Source organism: Thermobia domestica, chromosome 13 (genome assembly GCF_964235325.1).
Source record: "Thermobia domestica chromosome 13, izTheDome1.hap1.1, whole genome shotgun sequence".
Taxonomy (NCBI): domain Eukaryota; kingdom Metazoa; phylum Arthropoda; class Insecta; order Zygentoma; family Lepismatidae; genus Thermobia; species Thermobia domestica.
The window spans coordinates 116,787,740-116,808,388 of record NC_137466.1 but is presented as its reverse complement, the minus strand read 5'-3'; the positions used below and the strand labels follow the sequence as shown (position 1 = coordinate 116,808,388).

General features: G+C 30.8%; 1 protein-coding gene across 1 annotated transcript in view; it reads right to left on the bottom strand.

Annotated features, from left to right (window-relative positions):
• Positions 1-8,915: 8,915 nt before the first annotated feature.
• The window catches only part of LOC145668447 (uncharacterized), a 75,351-nt gene continuing 63,617 nt past the window's right edge, over positions 8,916-20,649 (bottom strand). The window contains exon 4 of the mRNA XM_081736324.1: positions 8,916-18,095. Coding sequence (XP_081592450.1) covers positions 17,973-18,095 — 123 coding nt within the window. The 3' untranslated portion in view covers positions 8,916-17,972. The remainder of the gene's footprint in view (positions 18,096-20,649) is intronic.

Genomic DNA, 20,649 nt, shown 5'->3' with positions numbered 1-20,649 from the left:
TATTATGCTGACGAGCAAGCTTTCTGAAACTTACACTCGGGTCATCGAGCACATGTCGTAAAATACGTTCTTCAGCATGCACAGTGCGTTCCTCACGTGGTCTTCCCGTGTCATACATGGCAGGGTGAAACGTTTCTTTCTCACACAAACGAAGAAATAGCGTTGCAAATGTTGTATGATGCAGTTGGCGTCTATTGTGATATCGATCGTTGTATAATCAGGCTGCCTGCCTTCCATTTCCATGTGCTTCTCCATACACAAAAAACATCTCGGCCTGTTCCTGATTGGTGTAATGGGCCATTGTCACAACACACTACATTATGAACGTGATTCACAACACACAATGTAGTAGATGCCCACTACAACTTCACGGATGACTTTGACAGACTAGGTAGGTCTGCTTAATGGTGATGTATTGTTTGTTGGTTGTGCACTCAGTGTTTCTTCCGTGCTAACTGCTTGTGCATCGGAATGATCTGGACTGGCAACTTGGGGGTCCTCTCGAGGCATATCAACGAAGTACGTATGTAGTGTGGTTAAGCCGTATAGTAGCTATAGCCCTCTGTTTGTGACCGTGTAATGTTCCCAAAAATAGTCAATGTTTTGCTGTCAGCAGTGTTCGAATAAACGAGAGGGTGCAGGGAAAATCACCCTCACGTAAAAGCTTATCCCCGGCTCATGAAAATAACAAAGTATCCCTGGCAGGAATAATTAATACCACTGCATTGTTGGTTACCATCAGTACCTGGGGTTATGGATCTTTACCACAGCGAAATGAAACTACCGCTAAATTTAAAGTTCTTTTAATAATATCTTGAAACCAAATAACATTATTGGAAAAACAAAAACATAGTGCACTAGATAATATTCTCCATGTGATACCGTTATCACAACTCACCTATCTTCTTCGGGTGTGCCGCTATTTACACAACCTGCAAAAAATGCTAAATCTTTCGGCAGTTACAACTGGAAAGCAGATAAGTGAGTTGTGATGACGGTATCACATGCAAAATCATAATATCTAGTGCACTATGTTTTTGCTTTCCCAATATTTGTATTTATTTTGAACATATTACAGAAGTACTATAAAATTAGCGGTAGTTTAATTTTCCCTGTGGTGAAGACCCTTATGCAACCACACATAGCGAATATGACGTGTCCACAATTTCCTCTCTGTTTGAGATCTCGGCATGGTTGCAACTAATTATGGTTACCACGTGGGAAACCTATCCATTCACGTTTATTTTGACGTAACTTTACCTGACAGTTTATCCGGGAGTCCCTACGCTCCTTTGGGTAATACCTTGTGCACTGATTTCACGATTGCAACATACCCATCTTTGAATAGAGCAGGCTTCGTTCCTTTGTGGTGACCATACCGGCCTCCATCTTTCGAAATAGAGGAGATATAGCGCTCTAAAGTGTATTTTGCCACGTTTTCGGCATCATGTAGCTCCGAAACTATGTGTCCTAGAGAAAAGTACAAAAGGACTTTTTTTCTTGTTTCGGTGTCGGTGGAGTTTCCTACCACCCTGTATATAAAAACATATATATATATATATATATATATATATATATATTACACCAATTGGAAGGAACTTTTATGTAAAATGAAAATTAAGTTACCTATATATACCAAAAGAGATGATATTTAACTAATTTTTATATATCCTCAACCGAAATAAAATGTAGGTACTTATAAAATGACTTTGACTTAACCTAAAACTATATTGGATGTACACACGATTTGGTACCCTTTTATACAACGATCTGTTGCTTGTTTTTACTGTAAAATTACAACAGCCTGAGTTTGAGTCCCCTTCAGTAATTTTGTAATTCGAACACCCTGAATGGTATAGATAGTATTTCAAGAATTGAGTGATCCGGAATATAAGCTGAGCGATCGGAATTCAGACATTCGAAAATAAACATTACAATAAGACTGAGCTTTACTATTAAAAGAAAAGCATAAGTAGAGAGACTTAAGTTTAATTCTCTTTCAAAAGAATAATGTTCTTTTTAATGAAGAAAGTGGGGGAAACGGTAGAACTCCGAGAAAACCCACGCACACGGTGTTTGTCCACCACAAAGTTCACTTGGCGCGAGAATGTTCTTTTAAGATCGTATACATGTGACAAAATAAGAATGTAAGAACATCATCAATCATATATAAAGAAAAACTTTTACCTAAACACAACAGACGAATAATTTCCCAGAATTGATGAGCTTAACTATCATGTGGTATTCACTGTTATCCACATTATGCTATTCATCAAAAAGAAAATGAACATATAAAATATGCAGATAATTTTATTACTAATGCCCTCTCCTGATATTTCGTACTTTTAATAATTTTACTTGTTGCTTTTCCTCACAATTCAAAGTGTTATTAACACCAAAAGTGACAGATAGCTGATTCAGCGTCCTTTTCCTCAAAGAATAATTTAGATGCAGATGTTTGCCATAATGCTGAATGACAATTTTCCATGAAGATGTATCAGTATTTTTAATGTAGTTTCCACATTTTCTAGTCGTAGTACTTTATACTTGCATCATAGAGAAAAAAATTGCTTTCGATGGGGTAACATTATATTCCGTGTAAAGACGAATAGTTATGTGTTTCGTATTTCAACATTGTTCCTAGTAAGCAAAGAAAAGATATAATTGTAATACCCAAAGAAAGACATGGTTAACACAGTGAGTTCTCGAAAAGTACTGAGTTGAGTAAGTAGATTTTTCAAAATGCAGCTTTTACGTCGTCGCCCAAAATGGGAAAATCCCTTAGGGTTGACATAGTCATAACGACTGACTAAAATAGTATAAGTAGAACATATGGAAATTATGTCTTAGACAAGATGTTTTAGTCCTAGCAATTCTATGCCAATAAACTACGTTTCAGGAGATAAGTGCTTGTAGTCGTTTCTCTTGCGCTTCAAATATTTCCAACTTAATATACGAAAATGGTTGATAAATCAATAAATGTCTATATACGATTATTGTAAAAATAATTTAGTCCAAATAAATTTCAATTTGTGACACTGCTGACTGGTGCCTGCTTGTCTCTGATGCAATGAAGAAATAGAATTGCAATAAAGTGTTTTATTTTGTACATTACAGCAAATTAAATGCATTTTGTTTCTCACATGCGTTCACTTGACACAAAAAAAAGAGTTTTCTGAGGTATACACGTTAAGATATGCATTATCTCTCGAACTTAATTTTTGTCTTTTGAAAGTAGAACGAAAAACAAAATATAAAATGAAATTTTTGAGTTTTACGTTCCACGGTTATGCTGGCTAGGCTAAAGGAGACGGTGATGATGAGGGAAACCCCGAGGAAACCCACGCATACGGTGTTTGTGCACCACAAAGTTTACTTGGGAAAAACAAACTATATTGCAAAGTAAATTTTGTATAAGTTCCTTTATCCAATCTGCAACAAAATATAGATAGATATAGATAACGATATAGATATAAAAATAAGTTAGATATAGATAAATAGATATGGAACCTTGAATCGGTTGCAATTGCATGGTTTTGCAGGCACTAAATTTTACAGAGTCTCAACAGAATTTGAATTAGTAATACTTCTAGAATTTCCTGTACGTATTTTAGCCATTAAAATAATCTATAAATTTTGAATGGAATTAAATCCGACGAATTACTGAGTCAACGAAGTGTGACACTGCTTTGCAAAATTTTAAATTCTCTTTCCTCTTCTACAGTGTTTCTCAAATATTTTTACTCCATGGAAATCTTAGTGTGTCGAAGTTTTTTCCACACCGCCCACAAAAAGATCTTAAGCCATTTAGTACCATCTTAGTAAGCTAAATGTAGCAATGAGTTGCACAGTTTGGGTTTGAGATTTACCTGGAAAAACTGGAGAACTTCACGAAAGCCTACGGTCACAATGTTAGACTACCAGCAAACTGACATTTAAGACTGAAGTGTTCCCTACAAATGATTGTCAGTAGAGATGCAGTTATATACAATAAAATATCACTATTATGAAATGAAGTGAAAACTTTCACTTTGGCGTCCCACGATTACGTTCTACGATTATGACATCCGAAGGATGATTAAATCAACTGAATGATAACGGAAGTATAGGTGGAATGAGAATATGGGAGGAAATAGAAGTACCCGAGAAATGGACAGACAATTTGTTGTCCACCACAAACGTACTGGCCAAGTATCGAACCAAGAACCCCACATACCAGAAGTAAGAGCTCTACTACTTGTCCACCGTGCCCCTAAATCACCATTATTAAAATGTGATGTAATCATCGCGCGCTACATCCCGCACGGTCCGCAGTCGCTCCTCCGCGATTGCAATAAGTAGCAAAACTGACCAGAGTTATTGCGATAGCACTGCTATATTTCTAGAATATGGACTTCTAGAACAGTGTAGTTTCTACTCTCTTGCCTCTTCACTTATTCCTGCACCATGAAAACACTTAGATGTCTTATTAAGTGGGTCAGGAGACCGAGGAGACCAGTTCATGAATATGAGTTTTGGGTGTTCTTGTAGCTATGCTTGGTTATGTCTGGACGTATGCACAGCATTATTGTAATGCACGAGGACAAACTTGTCTTGATCTGGAAAAGTTGCAAGAAGGTATATTAGCGAAGTGTCTCCAGAATATCAATATAAACGTGGCTGGCCATTCGCTCCGGCGCTGAAATCAATTACCCTGGGCTAGCGGTTGCCATGCACACCTAAAATGTGCAATTATTTGTCCGGATTGCAATGTCTGCACTACATGTCAAGTAACATGCTTATTCTCTTGTGACCTATAGAGAATGAGTCTTCGTCACTGGTCGAACGAATACCCTTTCATCCTAGTAAGCCTGTGTGAGTTCAATGTTCTACAGTGCCCAATTTTAATCTCACCAAGTGCAGCTCTGTGATAAGGCTCATCGTGGACAGATAAGTTCTCTGCAGGCTGCCTTTAGTACTTGCTGCATAGTTTCGTAGAAATAGCCGTACAAAATATGCTTGTACCACATGACAGATCTATGGCGCAGTGAGTTGTTCCTGAGCTGCAGTTGTTTACTAAGATCTACCTGATTTAGGTGAAGATTGACTTGTTTAATTCTAAATATATGTGGACAGTTGGTCAGTTGCAACCAAGTGTAGTGATTTCAAATACAATCTGACCTTGTGATGCTAACTAACTAACTAACTAACTCTATGGCCTATGGAACCCACACGTTCAGTGCCGCGTTCACAAAAGCTCTCCACTGACTTCTATCCTTAGCTAATTGGATCCAGTTTCTACTTTGTATTCCTATCTCTGCGAGATCCATCTTAATATTATCCTCCCATCTGCGCCTAGGTCTTCCTAATGGTCGTTTTCCTATGGGTCTTCCAGTCAAGACTTTGAAAGCGTTTCTACTTTCTTCCATTCTAGCTACATGACCTGCCCACCTAAGCCTCCTAGACTTGACGACCCTAACAATGTTGGGTAAGCCGTATAAACTATGTAGTTCCTCGTTATGAAGTTTCCGCCATTCCCCATTCTCGTTCCTCTTGGGTCCGAATATTCTTCTCAGGATCCTGTTCTCAAATACTTTCAGTCTATGTTCTTCCCTCAGAGTGAGTGACCATGTTTCGCAACCATACAGAACAACAGGCATGATTATCGTTTTATATATTTTAAGCTTCAAATTCTTCGACAGAATTCGCGACGACAAGAGATTTTGAACCGAATAGTAACACGAATTCCCTGCTTTTAGTCGACATTTAATTTCTTCGTGAATATGATTTTCATCTGTTAATAATGATCCTAAATATTTGAAAGTATCCACTTTATCAAAAGTATTATTTAATATTTTAACGCCCCCACAATTTGCCGTATTACGGTCCCGACGCACTTCCATGTATTTAGTTTTCTCTGCATTTACTTCTAAACCCATGTCCCTGCAAGCATTTAATAAGATCTCTGCATTTATTTCTACTGTTCTCCTATCATCCCCTATTAAATTTACATCATCAGCATATGCCATCACCTGGTGAATACCGTTCAACTGTAGGCCCTGGTTGCTATCTTTGATTTTCCTTATAGCGTATTCCAGCACAAAGTTAAATAATAGTGGCGACAACGCATCTCCTTGTTTCAGGCCATTTTGGACGTGAAAGCTCGTGGACAAAAATTTTCCTACCCGGACTTTACTTTGGGATTCACTTAAGCATATCTTAATTAATCCAATTAGCTTTCTCGGTATTCCAAGTTGTGATGCATGACTCACAATTTTACTGTCAACTCTTCTCGACCACCCTGACACGACAGTCTTTGCTTTCCAGAATGAATGTTTTCGACGATATGCTACAAACATGTTGAATGATTTTACTGCACATGGTTCTTGGCAATACAAAGAAACATACTAGGCCTCTTTTATTTGTATTCTCTAAATCAGAAAGTTGTATAGGATATCTTTAATCATATCTAATTTTGTAGTTATTTTACAGTTATTTGTGTTAGATTAACAGTTTGCATAACTCTGTAGCATACTGAAAACATAATATAAGAGGATAAATCGTTCATTGACTTTTCAGAAATATATACCTAGTATGTTTCATTTCCCTTACATCATTTAATTTTTTTACAACAAGTTCATAAAGCTGAATTTTATGGTTCTGGAAAGGCCCAAGTTCCCTACCCCTGCCTTAAATATATGTCTATATTTCCGTAATTATACAAACTTAGTTTTCATCGACAAAACTTTATCGTCAACGAGAATGGTATACCTGTCTTACTTAAGAATAAAATATTAAAACGTTTGACCTACGAGAAATCGTACAAATAAAAAAAAAATAAAACAACACCTTGAGTGAATTCAAATAATGGTCCTTCAGACACATAGTCAGCTATCTTAGCCATCACTCTACGATCACTTTGCCCTTGTCGCTGACGTCTTTACAGCAAATTAATTATGTGTCCCGACTTCCAACCTTCTATAGTATTTTTCTTCATTTCACAGATTCTTTCGTGTTTCTCTTATGTTGTCGTCACTTATCTACATTATGCCTTATTCGTATTTACAACTTCTGCACTCTTATGTTTTGTATTAGAGACTTTCATTGCCTCTCTACAGAAAACTATAGCCTTTCTAATTTAATTCTGATATACTCCCAAAGTAGTTGGTTTACGAATCCCAGACTCACAAACAGGTGTGTATTTACTTGTACATAAGTAGGATTTCAAGTTTAGTTGAGATATGTCAAAGAAGTGATAAATATACGTGTTTCACACATAACTGTAATCACATAGTGGGAATGAAATGAAATTTCTAGTTTTGCATCCCTCGTTTAAGTGCCTTAGGCTAAATAAGACGGAGGTGCATCACAATGAAAACTAACTAACAAAGATGCATCACAATAAAAAATATGAAGTGGGAATGTGATTGGTAACGGGAGAATCTGGAGCAGATCCACGGACACGATGTTCTTCACAACAAATTGTCTGGTGGCTAAAAACAATATTGTAATGCATGTTGGAAGTGAATATTCTTCTTCTATGTGCGAAAAATTTTCTGCGTACTGCTCCAATTATTGAAACACATTATTTTATTTGTACTTTATATATCTAAAGGAACTATAAAAATACACTTTGGTTTCATCTAATATTTCAAATTACACTATGTATTTAGAATTAGGTGAGTTAATTAGAAATAAGAGTGTACCTTGCAAAACCATTTAAAGTTATTGATCGTTAATCAAGTAGCTTTCGTTAAGAATCCAAATTTTTCCTTTAAAGAAAAAGTGAAAATATTTACAAAGACTTTTTTTCCTTTTCATTTCGGAAGAAAATTGACCTGAAGGCCATTCATGGTCTATTGTCCTCTCTAATCTATTTGGTAGTATCTAAGGTCAAGTACAAACTTTGGTCAATCTGAAACAAAAAATGCATACCTAAGGATCGCATGTGTACTGTAAGGCTCCCAGATGAAGTTTATTCAAGAACAAAAAGAAACAGTGAGTGGCATGTGAGTTCATGTAAGTGACAGAAAAGAAGTACTGGTGATCAATAACATCCACAGCGCCTCCGTCCAACGTCTATTCTATTTATAATATTTACAAGTTGAAGCATTAATGCCATGTTTAATCTCTTCGAATTATATATGTATCTGTAAAATTTTAAGTGCAGAAAAGCAACATAATCTATTATACATTTTCTTTTCACAAACTAAACATAAAATTAGCTTTAACCTAAAAGATTTCTACTCAAAATTCTTAAAGTTTGTTATTTAAAAATAATATATTCTTAGGGATTTTTAATGAAACACATCCTTGTGATATGCAATTTCCAGTTCAAACTTTCTTAATATTTATCCATTTAATAAAGTTTTAACTTAACTTAGTGTCATCCCAGTCCACTGACACTGTGGCTCAGATCATAATGGAATTAACTTTCATTTAAAAATGTATTTACTCTGAAAGTTCATTAAAGAAATAATAAAGATAAGTTATAATGCGGAAAGGATTTCTTTCTATAGTAATTCAGCGATCTGAGAATTGAATATACTGGAAATAAGATCAATCAACAACTATAGCACACCTAGAAGAACATCGGTTCTATAGTGTAATAGTAAGAACAAAAGACTGCACACAAATTAATATTATAAATAGAATTTTGAAGATTTTGCTTAAATTGATGTGATATGAAGTTTAAAACACGAAGAGAACCATCAATTTAAGCCACTTATGAAGTGTAAAATTAATTTTATTATAAATTGTAATTGGGATATGACTAATCTTCGTTTAATATTATATTTTCGACTTGAACACTGGTTTCAACTTTTCTTTACCCTAATGTTTAGAACAAGATTTGAATGATTTCTGAATAATCAATATTTTTCAGTTACAAAGTATGAAACTCCGTGTAACGAAATAAATATTATATAACCCAAATATAGAATTTTAAATTTATTTTATTTATTTAGACCAAACAATAATATATATGTAACAAATAAAACATTTATTTAAGCACCATAACTTGAGAAATATAACCACTATAGCACCATACACAACATAGATAAAAGGTAAACCTCAAGAGGTTATCTTCATTTTCCATTAAGAAGAATTGTTTCAAATCGTATGCGAGAAATAATCCTAAAAATAGTAACTAAACAAAGGAGTAAATCCATTTACCTAATATTCTGTTCCTTTTGATGGTTTACAAATTTATTCACAGAAGGCGATCATGACGCGAAGTGTGTCTTTGAAATTATTGACCAATAGTACAAGTGCTCAAACATATAAAGAAGTTCCCAATTAACATTCGTATAAAAACTGTGTAATTTAATATGCTTTCAGGGGAAAACATCAAGGGAGAATCTTCCTTGATGAGTGAGGATGGTCACCCCTGCATCATTACGAATTTTAACATTATTTGACATGGTAAACGATTTAATTGGTTTTATCAACATTAATACCTTTAGAAAAATCCATACTTAAAACTGAATAATCAAACCATTTGAAGAAAATAAACTTGGTTTTTTATATCAGTTTCACATTCCATTTTTAAGACGGTAATTGCATATTCTTTGTAAAAATTAAAAATGAGGTACCACAAAATTGTTCAAGTAATAATGGTTATTAAGCAGAATTTGAATACTTTGTCATGATATCCACTAAATTGGTAAAAAGAGCAATCTTTGTTAAATTTATACTAGAGGACCTTGTATGCTCCATCTTTATAAAGTTTGTAATTATTATCAATTCGTGAAATTTCTGAAATTTTATTTAACTTTGTTATTATAGTACATAATTGTTTCAATTTTTAATGATTTATGACCCAATTTGGTACAGAAATATATTGTATTTAACTAAACTTCCGTTAACAACTTCATAAAGTTTTCAGTATGTTAGCATTTGATATTCACAATTATTCAAATTGCAAAATGTTTTGTTATTCAAAATTATTCATCTTACTAATTTGAATATTAGTATTTTCCCTAGGTTCACCAATTCCATGTATCATCTCGGATTCGTTTCTCGGTGGGGACATTCGATCAGAAAAGTTGTAACAGCTCTCTCAGGCTAGCTTTTCTGAGTGAGGTTATTCTTGGGTTTTCCTCATTCACAGCAGGCAAATGCCGGGATGGTAGCTTAAATAATGGTTCCAGGCCGCTCCTCTTCCTTCCGATTCTTTTTTCTGCAATTCCACGGGCAATGTAATTACTTATCCCTCATATGTAACAAGCTAATTTCGTCATAAATGCCGAAAGCCCAGAAATCTAATCCCTAATCCCTAACTGTTTCACATATTGAATATTATTATAAAGAGAATGGTGAAGATCTTAATTACATTGAGGACACAGAAGTTTTAAAAAGAAATTTAGAAATGTCAGTTGATGCCATTTCTGAAGTATAACATTAATTTTAACATAATTTGCAATTGATATATGGCAAACTAAATTTCAGTACAAAAAATAAATATATTTCTATTATGAAATGAACTTGTGGGAATTTTTTACTTCAATATTTAAAATATTATAGAAGTAGTATTTTGAATAAATATACTGTAAACAAGCCTTTTAGGTTATCTTTGCCGCCCATTCAATGGATCTGTTACTCGCATTTATTTTAAAATAATAAATTTAGCACAAAAATTGTTGCATCCAATATCACAACACTTTGCCAATGAATTTTGTTTGAAATATATCATTTGTCATGAAAATAGTTATAATTAGAAACTACCTTGCGCATAATAGTTAGAAATCAACAATATAATACTATCTAAATTAAAGTTATAATTGAGTTATAGTTGCAATAACATTGTACAATATATTTATTCTATCAATTCTTTTCCATATCAATTGAGAAAACAGTATAATAAGTATGCTAATGCTAAAACATTAAACAAATTCTAAATAAAATTCGTGTATTAACATAATAAAATTGAACAATACAATTATCTTAATATAAAATTCGAAATGTTGAATTCGAAGGTAGCAGAATAAGGAAAATCATTAGAAAACTCTAAAAATTTCTTGTAGACACTATGTTATGATAATTTTAGTTTTTACAGTATGTCGTTGATTGAATTAACACATTACTTCCGAACATAACGCAATATTCGAATCACTGCAATATAAGGATATCGCATTCAATGTCTCATAGATACAAACTTAGACATATGGTTTGCTGATACGTAAAATGTATATAGGCTTCTCCCTTTAATAAGTTACGTTATAACCTTGTTTGTTAAACTAAATATTTACTAATCTTTACTTTTTTGAAAAGGTTATGTATTATTAGAAATATAATACAAGATTTACATAAAATAATTTTGAAGTATTTTTACAGAAAATAAATTTGAACGAATTTTATAATTTTCCTGTTCAACAAAGATGTTTCTGTCTTACTTACTGTTGCCACATGAAGACAAAATTATCAAATGACAAATACAAGCATTATGTTTACGATCAGTACTTGTTTGCATACGAAATGGGGACAATTCTTCAAATTTCAGGTGACTAATCTTTTGTATTAATATAATATTGGGATTTGGGTTTTAAAACTTATATTTGAACTAAATTAATATAATGTTAACTACATTAAGATACAGAAGTGGAAAGGTATGAGATTCGGTAAAGAGTTGAAAGAAGTCGAAATTGTAGGAATTAAAGAAGTTATGAGGTATCACTACTATTGAAATTAACTAAGCAACAAAATGTATCTTATTGAACAGTTGCAATTTTTGATAGATTTATGCGTTCAATCATAGGTCAGTCGCGTATATATATTGCTCAATTTGAAAAAGTGTATTGAAATTAATTATATTAATAATTTGTTAATAATAACACTAATAACTGATTTTAAAACATAATTTCTGTGAAGACACTCAACATCTATTTAGAGTTCACGACCAATATAAAAATATTTCAATCATGCTAAAAATTCGTCTATTATTGAAAACATTATTCGTTTGATTTTCTTATAACTATTTTTATCATTATTTTTCTTATGACTTTATTACCTTATGACTATTTTTAAGAACAAGACTAAGTTCTCACGTTCCATGTTTCTCCTCCTAAGAGAAGTAGACCGATTACTTGCTTCATTCATATTTCCATTATATACATGTGTAGAAAGTCATATTTACTTTATTGGCTTGTGTAGGCCAAGATATACGTCTTACAATGAAAAATGAGTATAATATACAAAGTTTAAAACTTTATTAAATGTAATATTACCAACGAAGAGTAATTTCTATTAACTTCTTTCTATAAATGAATGTATTCACACAATTTCTTTTAAGAATGAAAAGGTATATCTTTTAAAGAAAACTCAATGTCAACAACTTATTCAAGGCTGCAGAATATTCTTGATGAATCTACTTATTCCTAATTCTCGAGATCCTCAAACGTGATAATTTAACCTATGATAATTAAAAAGAATAGAAAATTAATTTGGATTAAAATAAAAACACAAATTTAAGCTTAAGCAAGTAATACATATTACTTTCAAAGAGATGAGATCGGAACAACTGATTGAATTACATTAATAACTTTCCACTTCGGTAACAAAATGCAAGCAAAAGTAAATATTATAATATCTCAAGCACATTAACCAAAACATTTTTATGTTGAGTATAATCAAAAAAAATTATATATTGATGTTTTCAATGATTTTTGTGCAAATAACAGTCTTCTTAATTAATTTATGATATTCTCTTACGTTGAAGTACAGGTGAGAGTGGAAGTCTTACTCCTATGGCTTGACTATTGAGGAGTAATCAATATTCAAAAAAACTTTTTTATCTCTTAAATATTCAGTTGCATGTTTTGCTCGTTCTTTTTCTTTTAAAGCAACATTGCTAATTCAAAACAGCTTAAAGGGAGAAAATCCCACGAAATACACGAAACTTCTAAGCAGAATCAAACTATTCACTATGTTTATATTTTGATAAACACTCACACATTATTAGTATATGCATCATACACTCATATTCACAGGCTTGCCTCTATATATATAGAACACATTCGCTCAAAATGCTTTTATTCCTATATTCAATGCATACCAAGCTATATACCTTATCAATGAAAAACAAAAAAGAATTCATCGAATGCACAGAACACAACATGTGTTGCATTATGTGGGAATCCGTTATCATAAAACTATTTTCATAAAATGTTTCTTTTTTTAAAGTTTCGTTTTTTTTTATTTTTACGAAAAAATATATCTTAGGCCTTTTAAGAACTTGATAGGATATTTGACATTATTATATCTCCTATCAAATACAAATTGCATATATTTATGCTACACGTAATTTAATACAATGAAATTATAACTTATTATTAATTTTAATAACTACTTTCTACTGAGATTTAAGTAATCTTTGCAATTTAGTCACCCCTGAATGAGCATTCTTGCATTGTGCAGATAATTGATGTAAATTAATTATTTAAACAATATATATATATATATATATATATATATATATATATATATATATATATATATATATATGGTTCCTATGAAAAATATTTTCGCACCGATAGAAGACGAAACTGTCAATATTTAAATGTATATCTTTTATACTAAGGAACAATATTCTCATTGATATTCAACGAAAAATTCAATATAATTCTAAATATGGTAGAATATGATATTCTATTTTCAATTTGCCGAATTCAACATTAGTATAGTTGAAAAAATTAAAAATAAATTATTTATCCATTTTAGTATTAAAATTATTCTATATTATTAATTTTAATTGTTGTCCAATAGCATATTGTCTATACTAATATAACAGAGAATGTATGTGCATATCTGTTTGTCATCAGCTTTTTGCATAGAAAAATGACCTAAAACCAACACATTTGTACACAGATTAATTTTCCTTTAACAAGCTGTTTCTTTATTTTCAACTTGGGTTATCACATTTTGGGGGGTAAAAATGTACTCGAAAAACGTATGCACGTTTTTGATAACATCATGCATGTAATGGCATATGACCTAATTTACACGAGGAATTTGTTTTACTCATAAAACAAATAGAAATCAAGTTTATTCAATAAATATTTAAGATTACAAAATTAATATTCCATCATTGCGTATTCTTCTTATCGTAATATGTAGTTAATAGAAAATTGTAAAGACAGGGTGCTTAAAAGCCTTAAAAATAGAATTATTAAGTATATAACTTCAGTATAACTCTAATCATCTGGACTAATAAATCCTGGGCGCAATCCGTATAATTGTGGTAATCATAAAAAAAAGTTGTATTTTAAAGTACAAATTTTATCTAAAATTACTTTTGTTTAATAAAATGTTAGATTCAATATTCAACAATTCCTGTTTATGATTTCAATGTCCAGTTTTTTTAATGCAACTGAATTCTTTGGATATTTTGGAATATGAAAAATAGAAATTTAGTAAGGCAATTGATGAAGTATTGACTTAGTATTATTGAAGTGTAGACTTCAAAAATTCAAATTAAACATACTTTCTTAGGTTGGCCTAAACAGAAAATTCATGGAAGTTATATTTTTATGAACTCATACTTGTGGTTCACATTTCAATACGTTTTCTTAGTGCATATTTTATTTCGTTATATTAATCCTGATATTTTGCGACCCGAATAATCAGAATTAGGATAATTAGATTTACACTGTACAATCTGGAAAGAATGGTTGTAGTTAGAATACAGATACTTTCAAATTAATCTCTGGTTTTATACTGAACGCTAATAATTTAGTTTCCTAAATCTGGCAAAGAAATTCATCGTGATATTTTAAATAGTTTCTTTGTGCCCATTTCAGATTATTAGAAGTATCTATGACTTTAAAATGGATCTCTGAGATTGAAGTTGGTTAACCCATGTATATTTTTAAACAAAACTTACTTCCTATTGACTCAAATCATTCAAGTTGTGTTACTTGCAAAGTTGCAATTATTTAAACATTAACTTCATCGAAAAAACTCAAATATGGTTATTTTTGTAAACAAACTATTTAAACTCAAGGAAAATCTTAAATTGCATTAACAAACATCTATGTATAATTTATGTATAACATAATATTGTATTGTTTTGTTTTATAATCTTTTCTCCTAATAGTTTTATTTATTTAATGACGAAAATTGCAAGGATTACTTACCTTCTTTTGCATTAACGTTATTAGTCATTTATAATAAAATTTCATTACTTCAAAAAAGAGAAGCATATTCATATACTTCCTGTCAAAGTAATTCTTGATGAATATTTAACTAGTATCAAGAATACTTCTACAACTTAAAATATACAAGTAACATACATTATATTACATATATATCTCTCTCCTATAACCTTCAAATTGCAAAATGTAATTGAAAATAAAACTTTAAGATTAGTAGAGATGTATCTTATCTGTGCATACTCAAAAAACATTGTTCATTTAACTTCGTTCAAATACGTTTGATTTTACAAATATTACTTCGTGTATAGCACAATATTTAATTGAATCATCTTGATCTTTAACTATGTATCCATTATAGATACAGGCAAATGATTTACTGTTCGTCTTAAACTGAATTAGAGTATATAAGTCTTAAAATGTAAATGAATGTATACCTTTTGACAGTAATTACAAGTCCAGTATATTTAATAGGCTTTCAAATCTTTTACACAGACATACATAAAAATCACACACACTTTCATGCACAACGCACTATTAGTCAATATAACCTAGTATTTTACAATTCATTTTTACATCACTATAAGCTAATATTCAGTCTGTGCAAAGTTTTATCTTCTTTCTCTAATCTGTCCTTTAAAAATTCATATATATCTGCATACCCAGTATTCATTACTTTATAATTACAATATAGTAATATTTGATTTCGTAGTTCTTTTTGTATATATCGTAATTTTGTAGTCTTTTTCACAGCTACAGGTTTCTGATATATAGTATTTGTATGTCTTAAGTAATACGAAATTTAAAATTTTCTGAGATTTAGATCTAAAATTTAACGAAACAGTATTACAATATAAAACAGAAAAGCACAGTACAACAAATTAAATTTGAAAACATTACAATGTTCTACGAAATATGTACCTAATTTATCCCCACGTAACTAACAATCACATTAAATATTATCTAGATTCCAAGTTAGGAATCACAAACAACACAAAAAACACTTTACAGATAAGTTTAAATATGATACTAAAATATTTATATCATATTAAACATTTAATTGAATATTGAATCAATTTCATTCGGATAACTTATAATTTAAAAATGTATAATTTGCCAAAACTGAAAATGAGTTATAGACGTTCGTGTTGTAACAATTTTCTTATCTTTAATGAAATGAACGGCTTGATAATGTGCGTAAGAATATATTCATTTATTTTCCTTCTCAGTTGCATATTTAGAAAAAAATATAAAACATCCAATAGATAAACAAAAGGTTTAAATAACATTCTAAAATTAATTATTAAAACAGCATAAATGTTAACTTAGGAAATCAATACATTAGTATTCCATTAATAGATAAAAGGAAATAGATGCAATTAAGATATTAAACTGAAATATATTTGACTAATAAATTTAAAGTATAATACTAGAAATGAATGTAAAGATTCGTAGTATTGATAATTAAATTATATATGTAATATGTCGTTGTCTTTCTTATATTAGTGTATTATTTAAACCAAATAAAGTATATCCTCTTATTTTCTAGGTTGAATCACCTTAAAATTTCTTTTAGGATATGCAAAATGATCCGTGTGGAGAAGGAACTTTTTAACAATATATATCATTTTATTTCCTTCCTATTAATTTAATACTATTTTTTAAAATACAATGGATCGTTTCTTACAAATACTAAAGTTTCTGTATGGCATTTTAAACTAACGAATGTTAGAAAATAGTTAACTATTAACACATCACTTTTGTTTTTTTTATTTAAGTGACTTGCTGGTTCTCATCAAAATTTAACAATTCAACTCATTGTTATGCTTAGGTAAGGAGTTATACTTGCAACATACAAAGTTCATGCTCGAATTATTTATGCTGTTTTAAAATAACTATAACGATGCAATTATCTGCCAGATACAGATTTGTCTTTATCAATATTAAATATATCTTTTCTGTAAAAAAACGAGGAATTTCCTAATTTCAAATAATGTATGGCTGTGAAATGGAAACGAATGGAGTATGTATAGAAGTTGTTCTGGGTCTAGTTTAAAGCTTTAAATAATATTGTACAAAAATACACAATGATACAAATCAATTTGAACCATTTTCAAAACTATACACATATTAGCGGGTGTAAACAATCAATTTAGCCTAACCACTCCAATATATGTGATACTTCCATCACAACGAGCATGGTTTTTTGCAAGAGAGATATAACTTAAATACCTGTACAAAAATATCAAACATGATTTTAAGTATCCATAATCAGAACTTAATCAACCTCATAATATTGCATAAGAATAATAAAACAAAATACTCAGTTATGTAGTAATATTTGAATTTACACTTCAGTATTTCAAAATTAATTTCACATAATTACATTTACATTTTCCATTAAACTAAAATGATAAGTCTGTATGAAATATAATAATATAATACTGGAAATAGAGGAAGATTTGTCAACTCTGAAATATTATTTCTCTCATTACACATTATTAAAAATAATAGTTTATACATTAGAATTTACTTGTAACAGCACAAAATCAACTTAGCATCAAGTTGACGCCCAAATAATTGATCACTTAATTTGATCAATACTACATTATATTTAAGAACGCCAATACACTGCAGATTTGAATCATAATCAATCATATACAATATGTTCTTTTATAATATACATCAAACAGCGTCGATACAAAAGCAAGCCATAAATGCATAGATAAATTAAGACTTTAAAAATTCAGATTATATTCTTCTTTTCAGTTCTTGTAATTTTCTTCCATTATGCTTTAGAAATGAAACTTTTACCTTATTTCTTCATTTCTCTTATAACACAAGAATTCACAGCAAATTACAAGCCGAACCTCCCATTACTTCTGATATAAACATCGGCGTACCAGCTCCAAGTCCTCCATCGCCCTTGTCGTGTTCGTTTTGTTCAAATTCACAGTCAAAATACCGGCTCTGTAAGTTATGAAAGCAATATTATTGTTAGTTAATATAACATATTTATTATGCATTTGTGGAATAACAAAACTATGTGCATGTAATGAATGTTATGAAAACGTGTTTGATCCCAAACTAATATTAAGAGAGCCAAAAAACTTATTTTGAATAACAGTGTATGTGGTACAGTGTATTATAAACAAAGGGTTTCTACGTCTTATAAATATTAACTTCTCTAAACTTGATCAGATACCTTTGGGCAACTTGTAATTTTTCCTCTAGGTCTAATTATTTGTGTGATATGTAAACAAATGAAAATATCGTTAAAATAATACGAAAATCACAACTTCAAAAGTTAGTTTCTACCCACAAAATACCCAAAATGTGTGCAATAACTGTTTCTATACTTGCCCTAAAGTATTATATTAATCATCCGATATCTTCGTTTATAATTAAACTACCAAAATACTCGTTCTCCGCACAGAGAAGATACGTTTCATTTTGAACACAAAGGGCTGAATTTGGAATTAAAAGGCATCGTAAGTGTCACTGTTTGCCTCAGTGACCCAAAAACTTTGGATACGATACTAATATGGGTCATTTTCGATCATTTTGATATATATATATATATATATATATATATATATATATATATATATATATATATATATATATATATCCTCTTTCCCTTCCCCAAGTTGTGAGGCTCAATTTGGATTTAAATTATCGGAAGTGTTACTCTTCACCTCAGTGACCCCGAAAATAATGAATTCAACGCCAATATCGGTCATTTTCGATGACTTTTAAATATCTTCCCCTCACCCTCTCCTAATTTGCACTATCAAAGTGAAATTTTGAAAGCCGTCCCAGGGCCGAATCTCATCTATGTGGCAAATTTGATAGAGATCGATCTCGTGGTTCAAGATTTATTGTTTTTATTTATTTTTATATATCTCCCTCCTCCTCTACGCTGTACTGTTAAAGTAAAATGATAAAAACAACCCCAGGCTCAAACTTCATCTATGTTGAGAATTTGATCGAGATGGATCGGGGGGTTCAAAAGTTATTAAGTTACAAACATAGTGACTTTCCTTTTCGTATATATACGTAGATAGCACGTTAATATTTGTTTTAGAATTGCAAAATAGACCATACGTTTTAACTTTACACTGTTTTGTAAGTTAAATGTTGTAACAGTCAATTATGTCTCTGTTAAGTTAAAGTAGTTAACAAAGGGTTAAAAAACTAACGAAAAAACAAGATATGAGAATACAATATTGGGTAAACGTCTAAATTTGGAGACAAGCATATATCTTGCACCGTATTATTGCAGAAGGCAGTTACCTATTTTTAAAGGTAATATTTCAAAAACGGAATTTAGCTCTATTTCGAATATTAGACCAACAATAAGTTCTAGAGAACATTGCTGACTGGAAAAATATAAACTAAAATACATCTGTGGCAGCACCATTAATCGATGCACTAAAAGTCATATGCAAAATTGTAAAATTGTTTTCCTACAGTTAATCGTCAGTACTTAAAGAGTTATTAAGTCAATTTAAGCATACGTTTCTTTATTTATGCAGAAAACAACCCTATTCTCTCCGTAATTTTTTGCTATTGTCATTAAAATTGACCAATTAATTCTGTTATTCCCAAAGATACTCTAGTTGCCGGAAAACATTTTGGTGGACACTTCATATTAAAAGGCCAATTTTTGCAAAATTTTTATTAATATCAACAGCATCTCGTACATTTAGGTGCATGAAATTATCTCAGTATATTCTTCAGTTCTCAGTTCTACAACTCTCTGGATTAGTAAAACTGAAATGCAAAATTAGTGCACTGACTTCTGCTTTCTAAATATAATGATGTTGATTAATTGTTTGGTAAAATGTTTGCATTTGAAATATTAAAACAAAAATAGAATTTAATATCAGCACTATATCAGATTGAATCAATGTTCCTTAAAATAAAATCCAGTGTGTATCTCTTCAATTGCTTTCATATGACACGACAGTATCTTCACTAATCCCTCAATTCCGAACTACCTAAATGGTAGAAACATCGCTTCCTTTGCATGCTTCTGACATCACCAAGTTATAGTTACTTGCAACGTAAGCTTTGAAATGGCATAATTTCTAACTTATTTAATATATACATGACGAAGCTTTTTATCTTAAAGAGGATACTTTCTTGAGAATGTGAGTTAATAGCATAAAATCCAAATGACCTTCCGTCCGGTCAAGTGTCGATTGTATATCCGCTTCACTAAAGGGTTAATAATGTAAAATAAAATTGCATTTTAAGAATATATACACATAAATTAACTTTATATGTACATGATATGTAAGTATACAAATACGACTTAACAAGATACAATTATAACCGAATGATAATCTTAATATAATCAAAGTGAAGACTATTCTAGCCAATTGACATATTGGAGTGGGAAATATTCAAAAAGTTTCAGCAGAATTTAGTTAATTTTTAGAGACCAAGATAACGGAATGCGTGACAGAATGTTTGTAATCGTGATAAAATGTCTGAAGGAGTACGTGGTAGAAGGTCC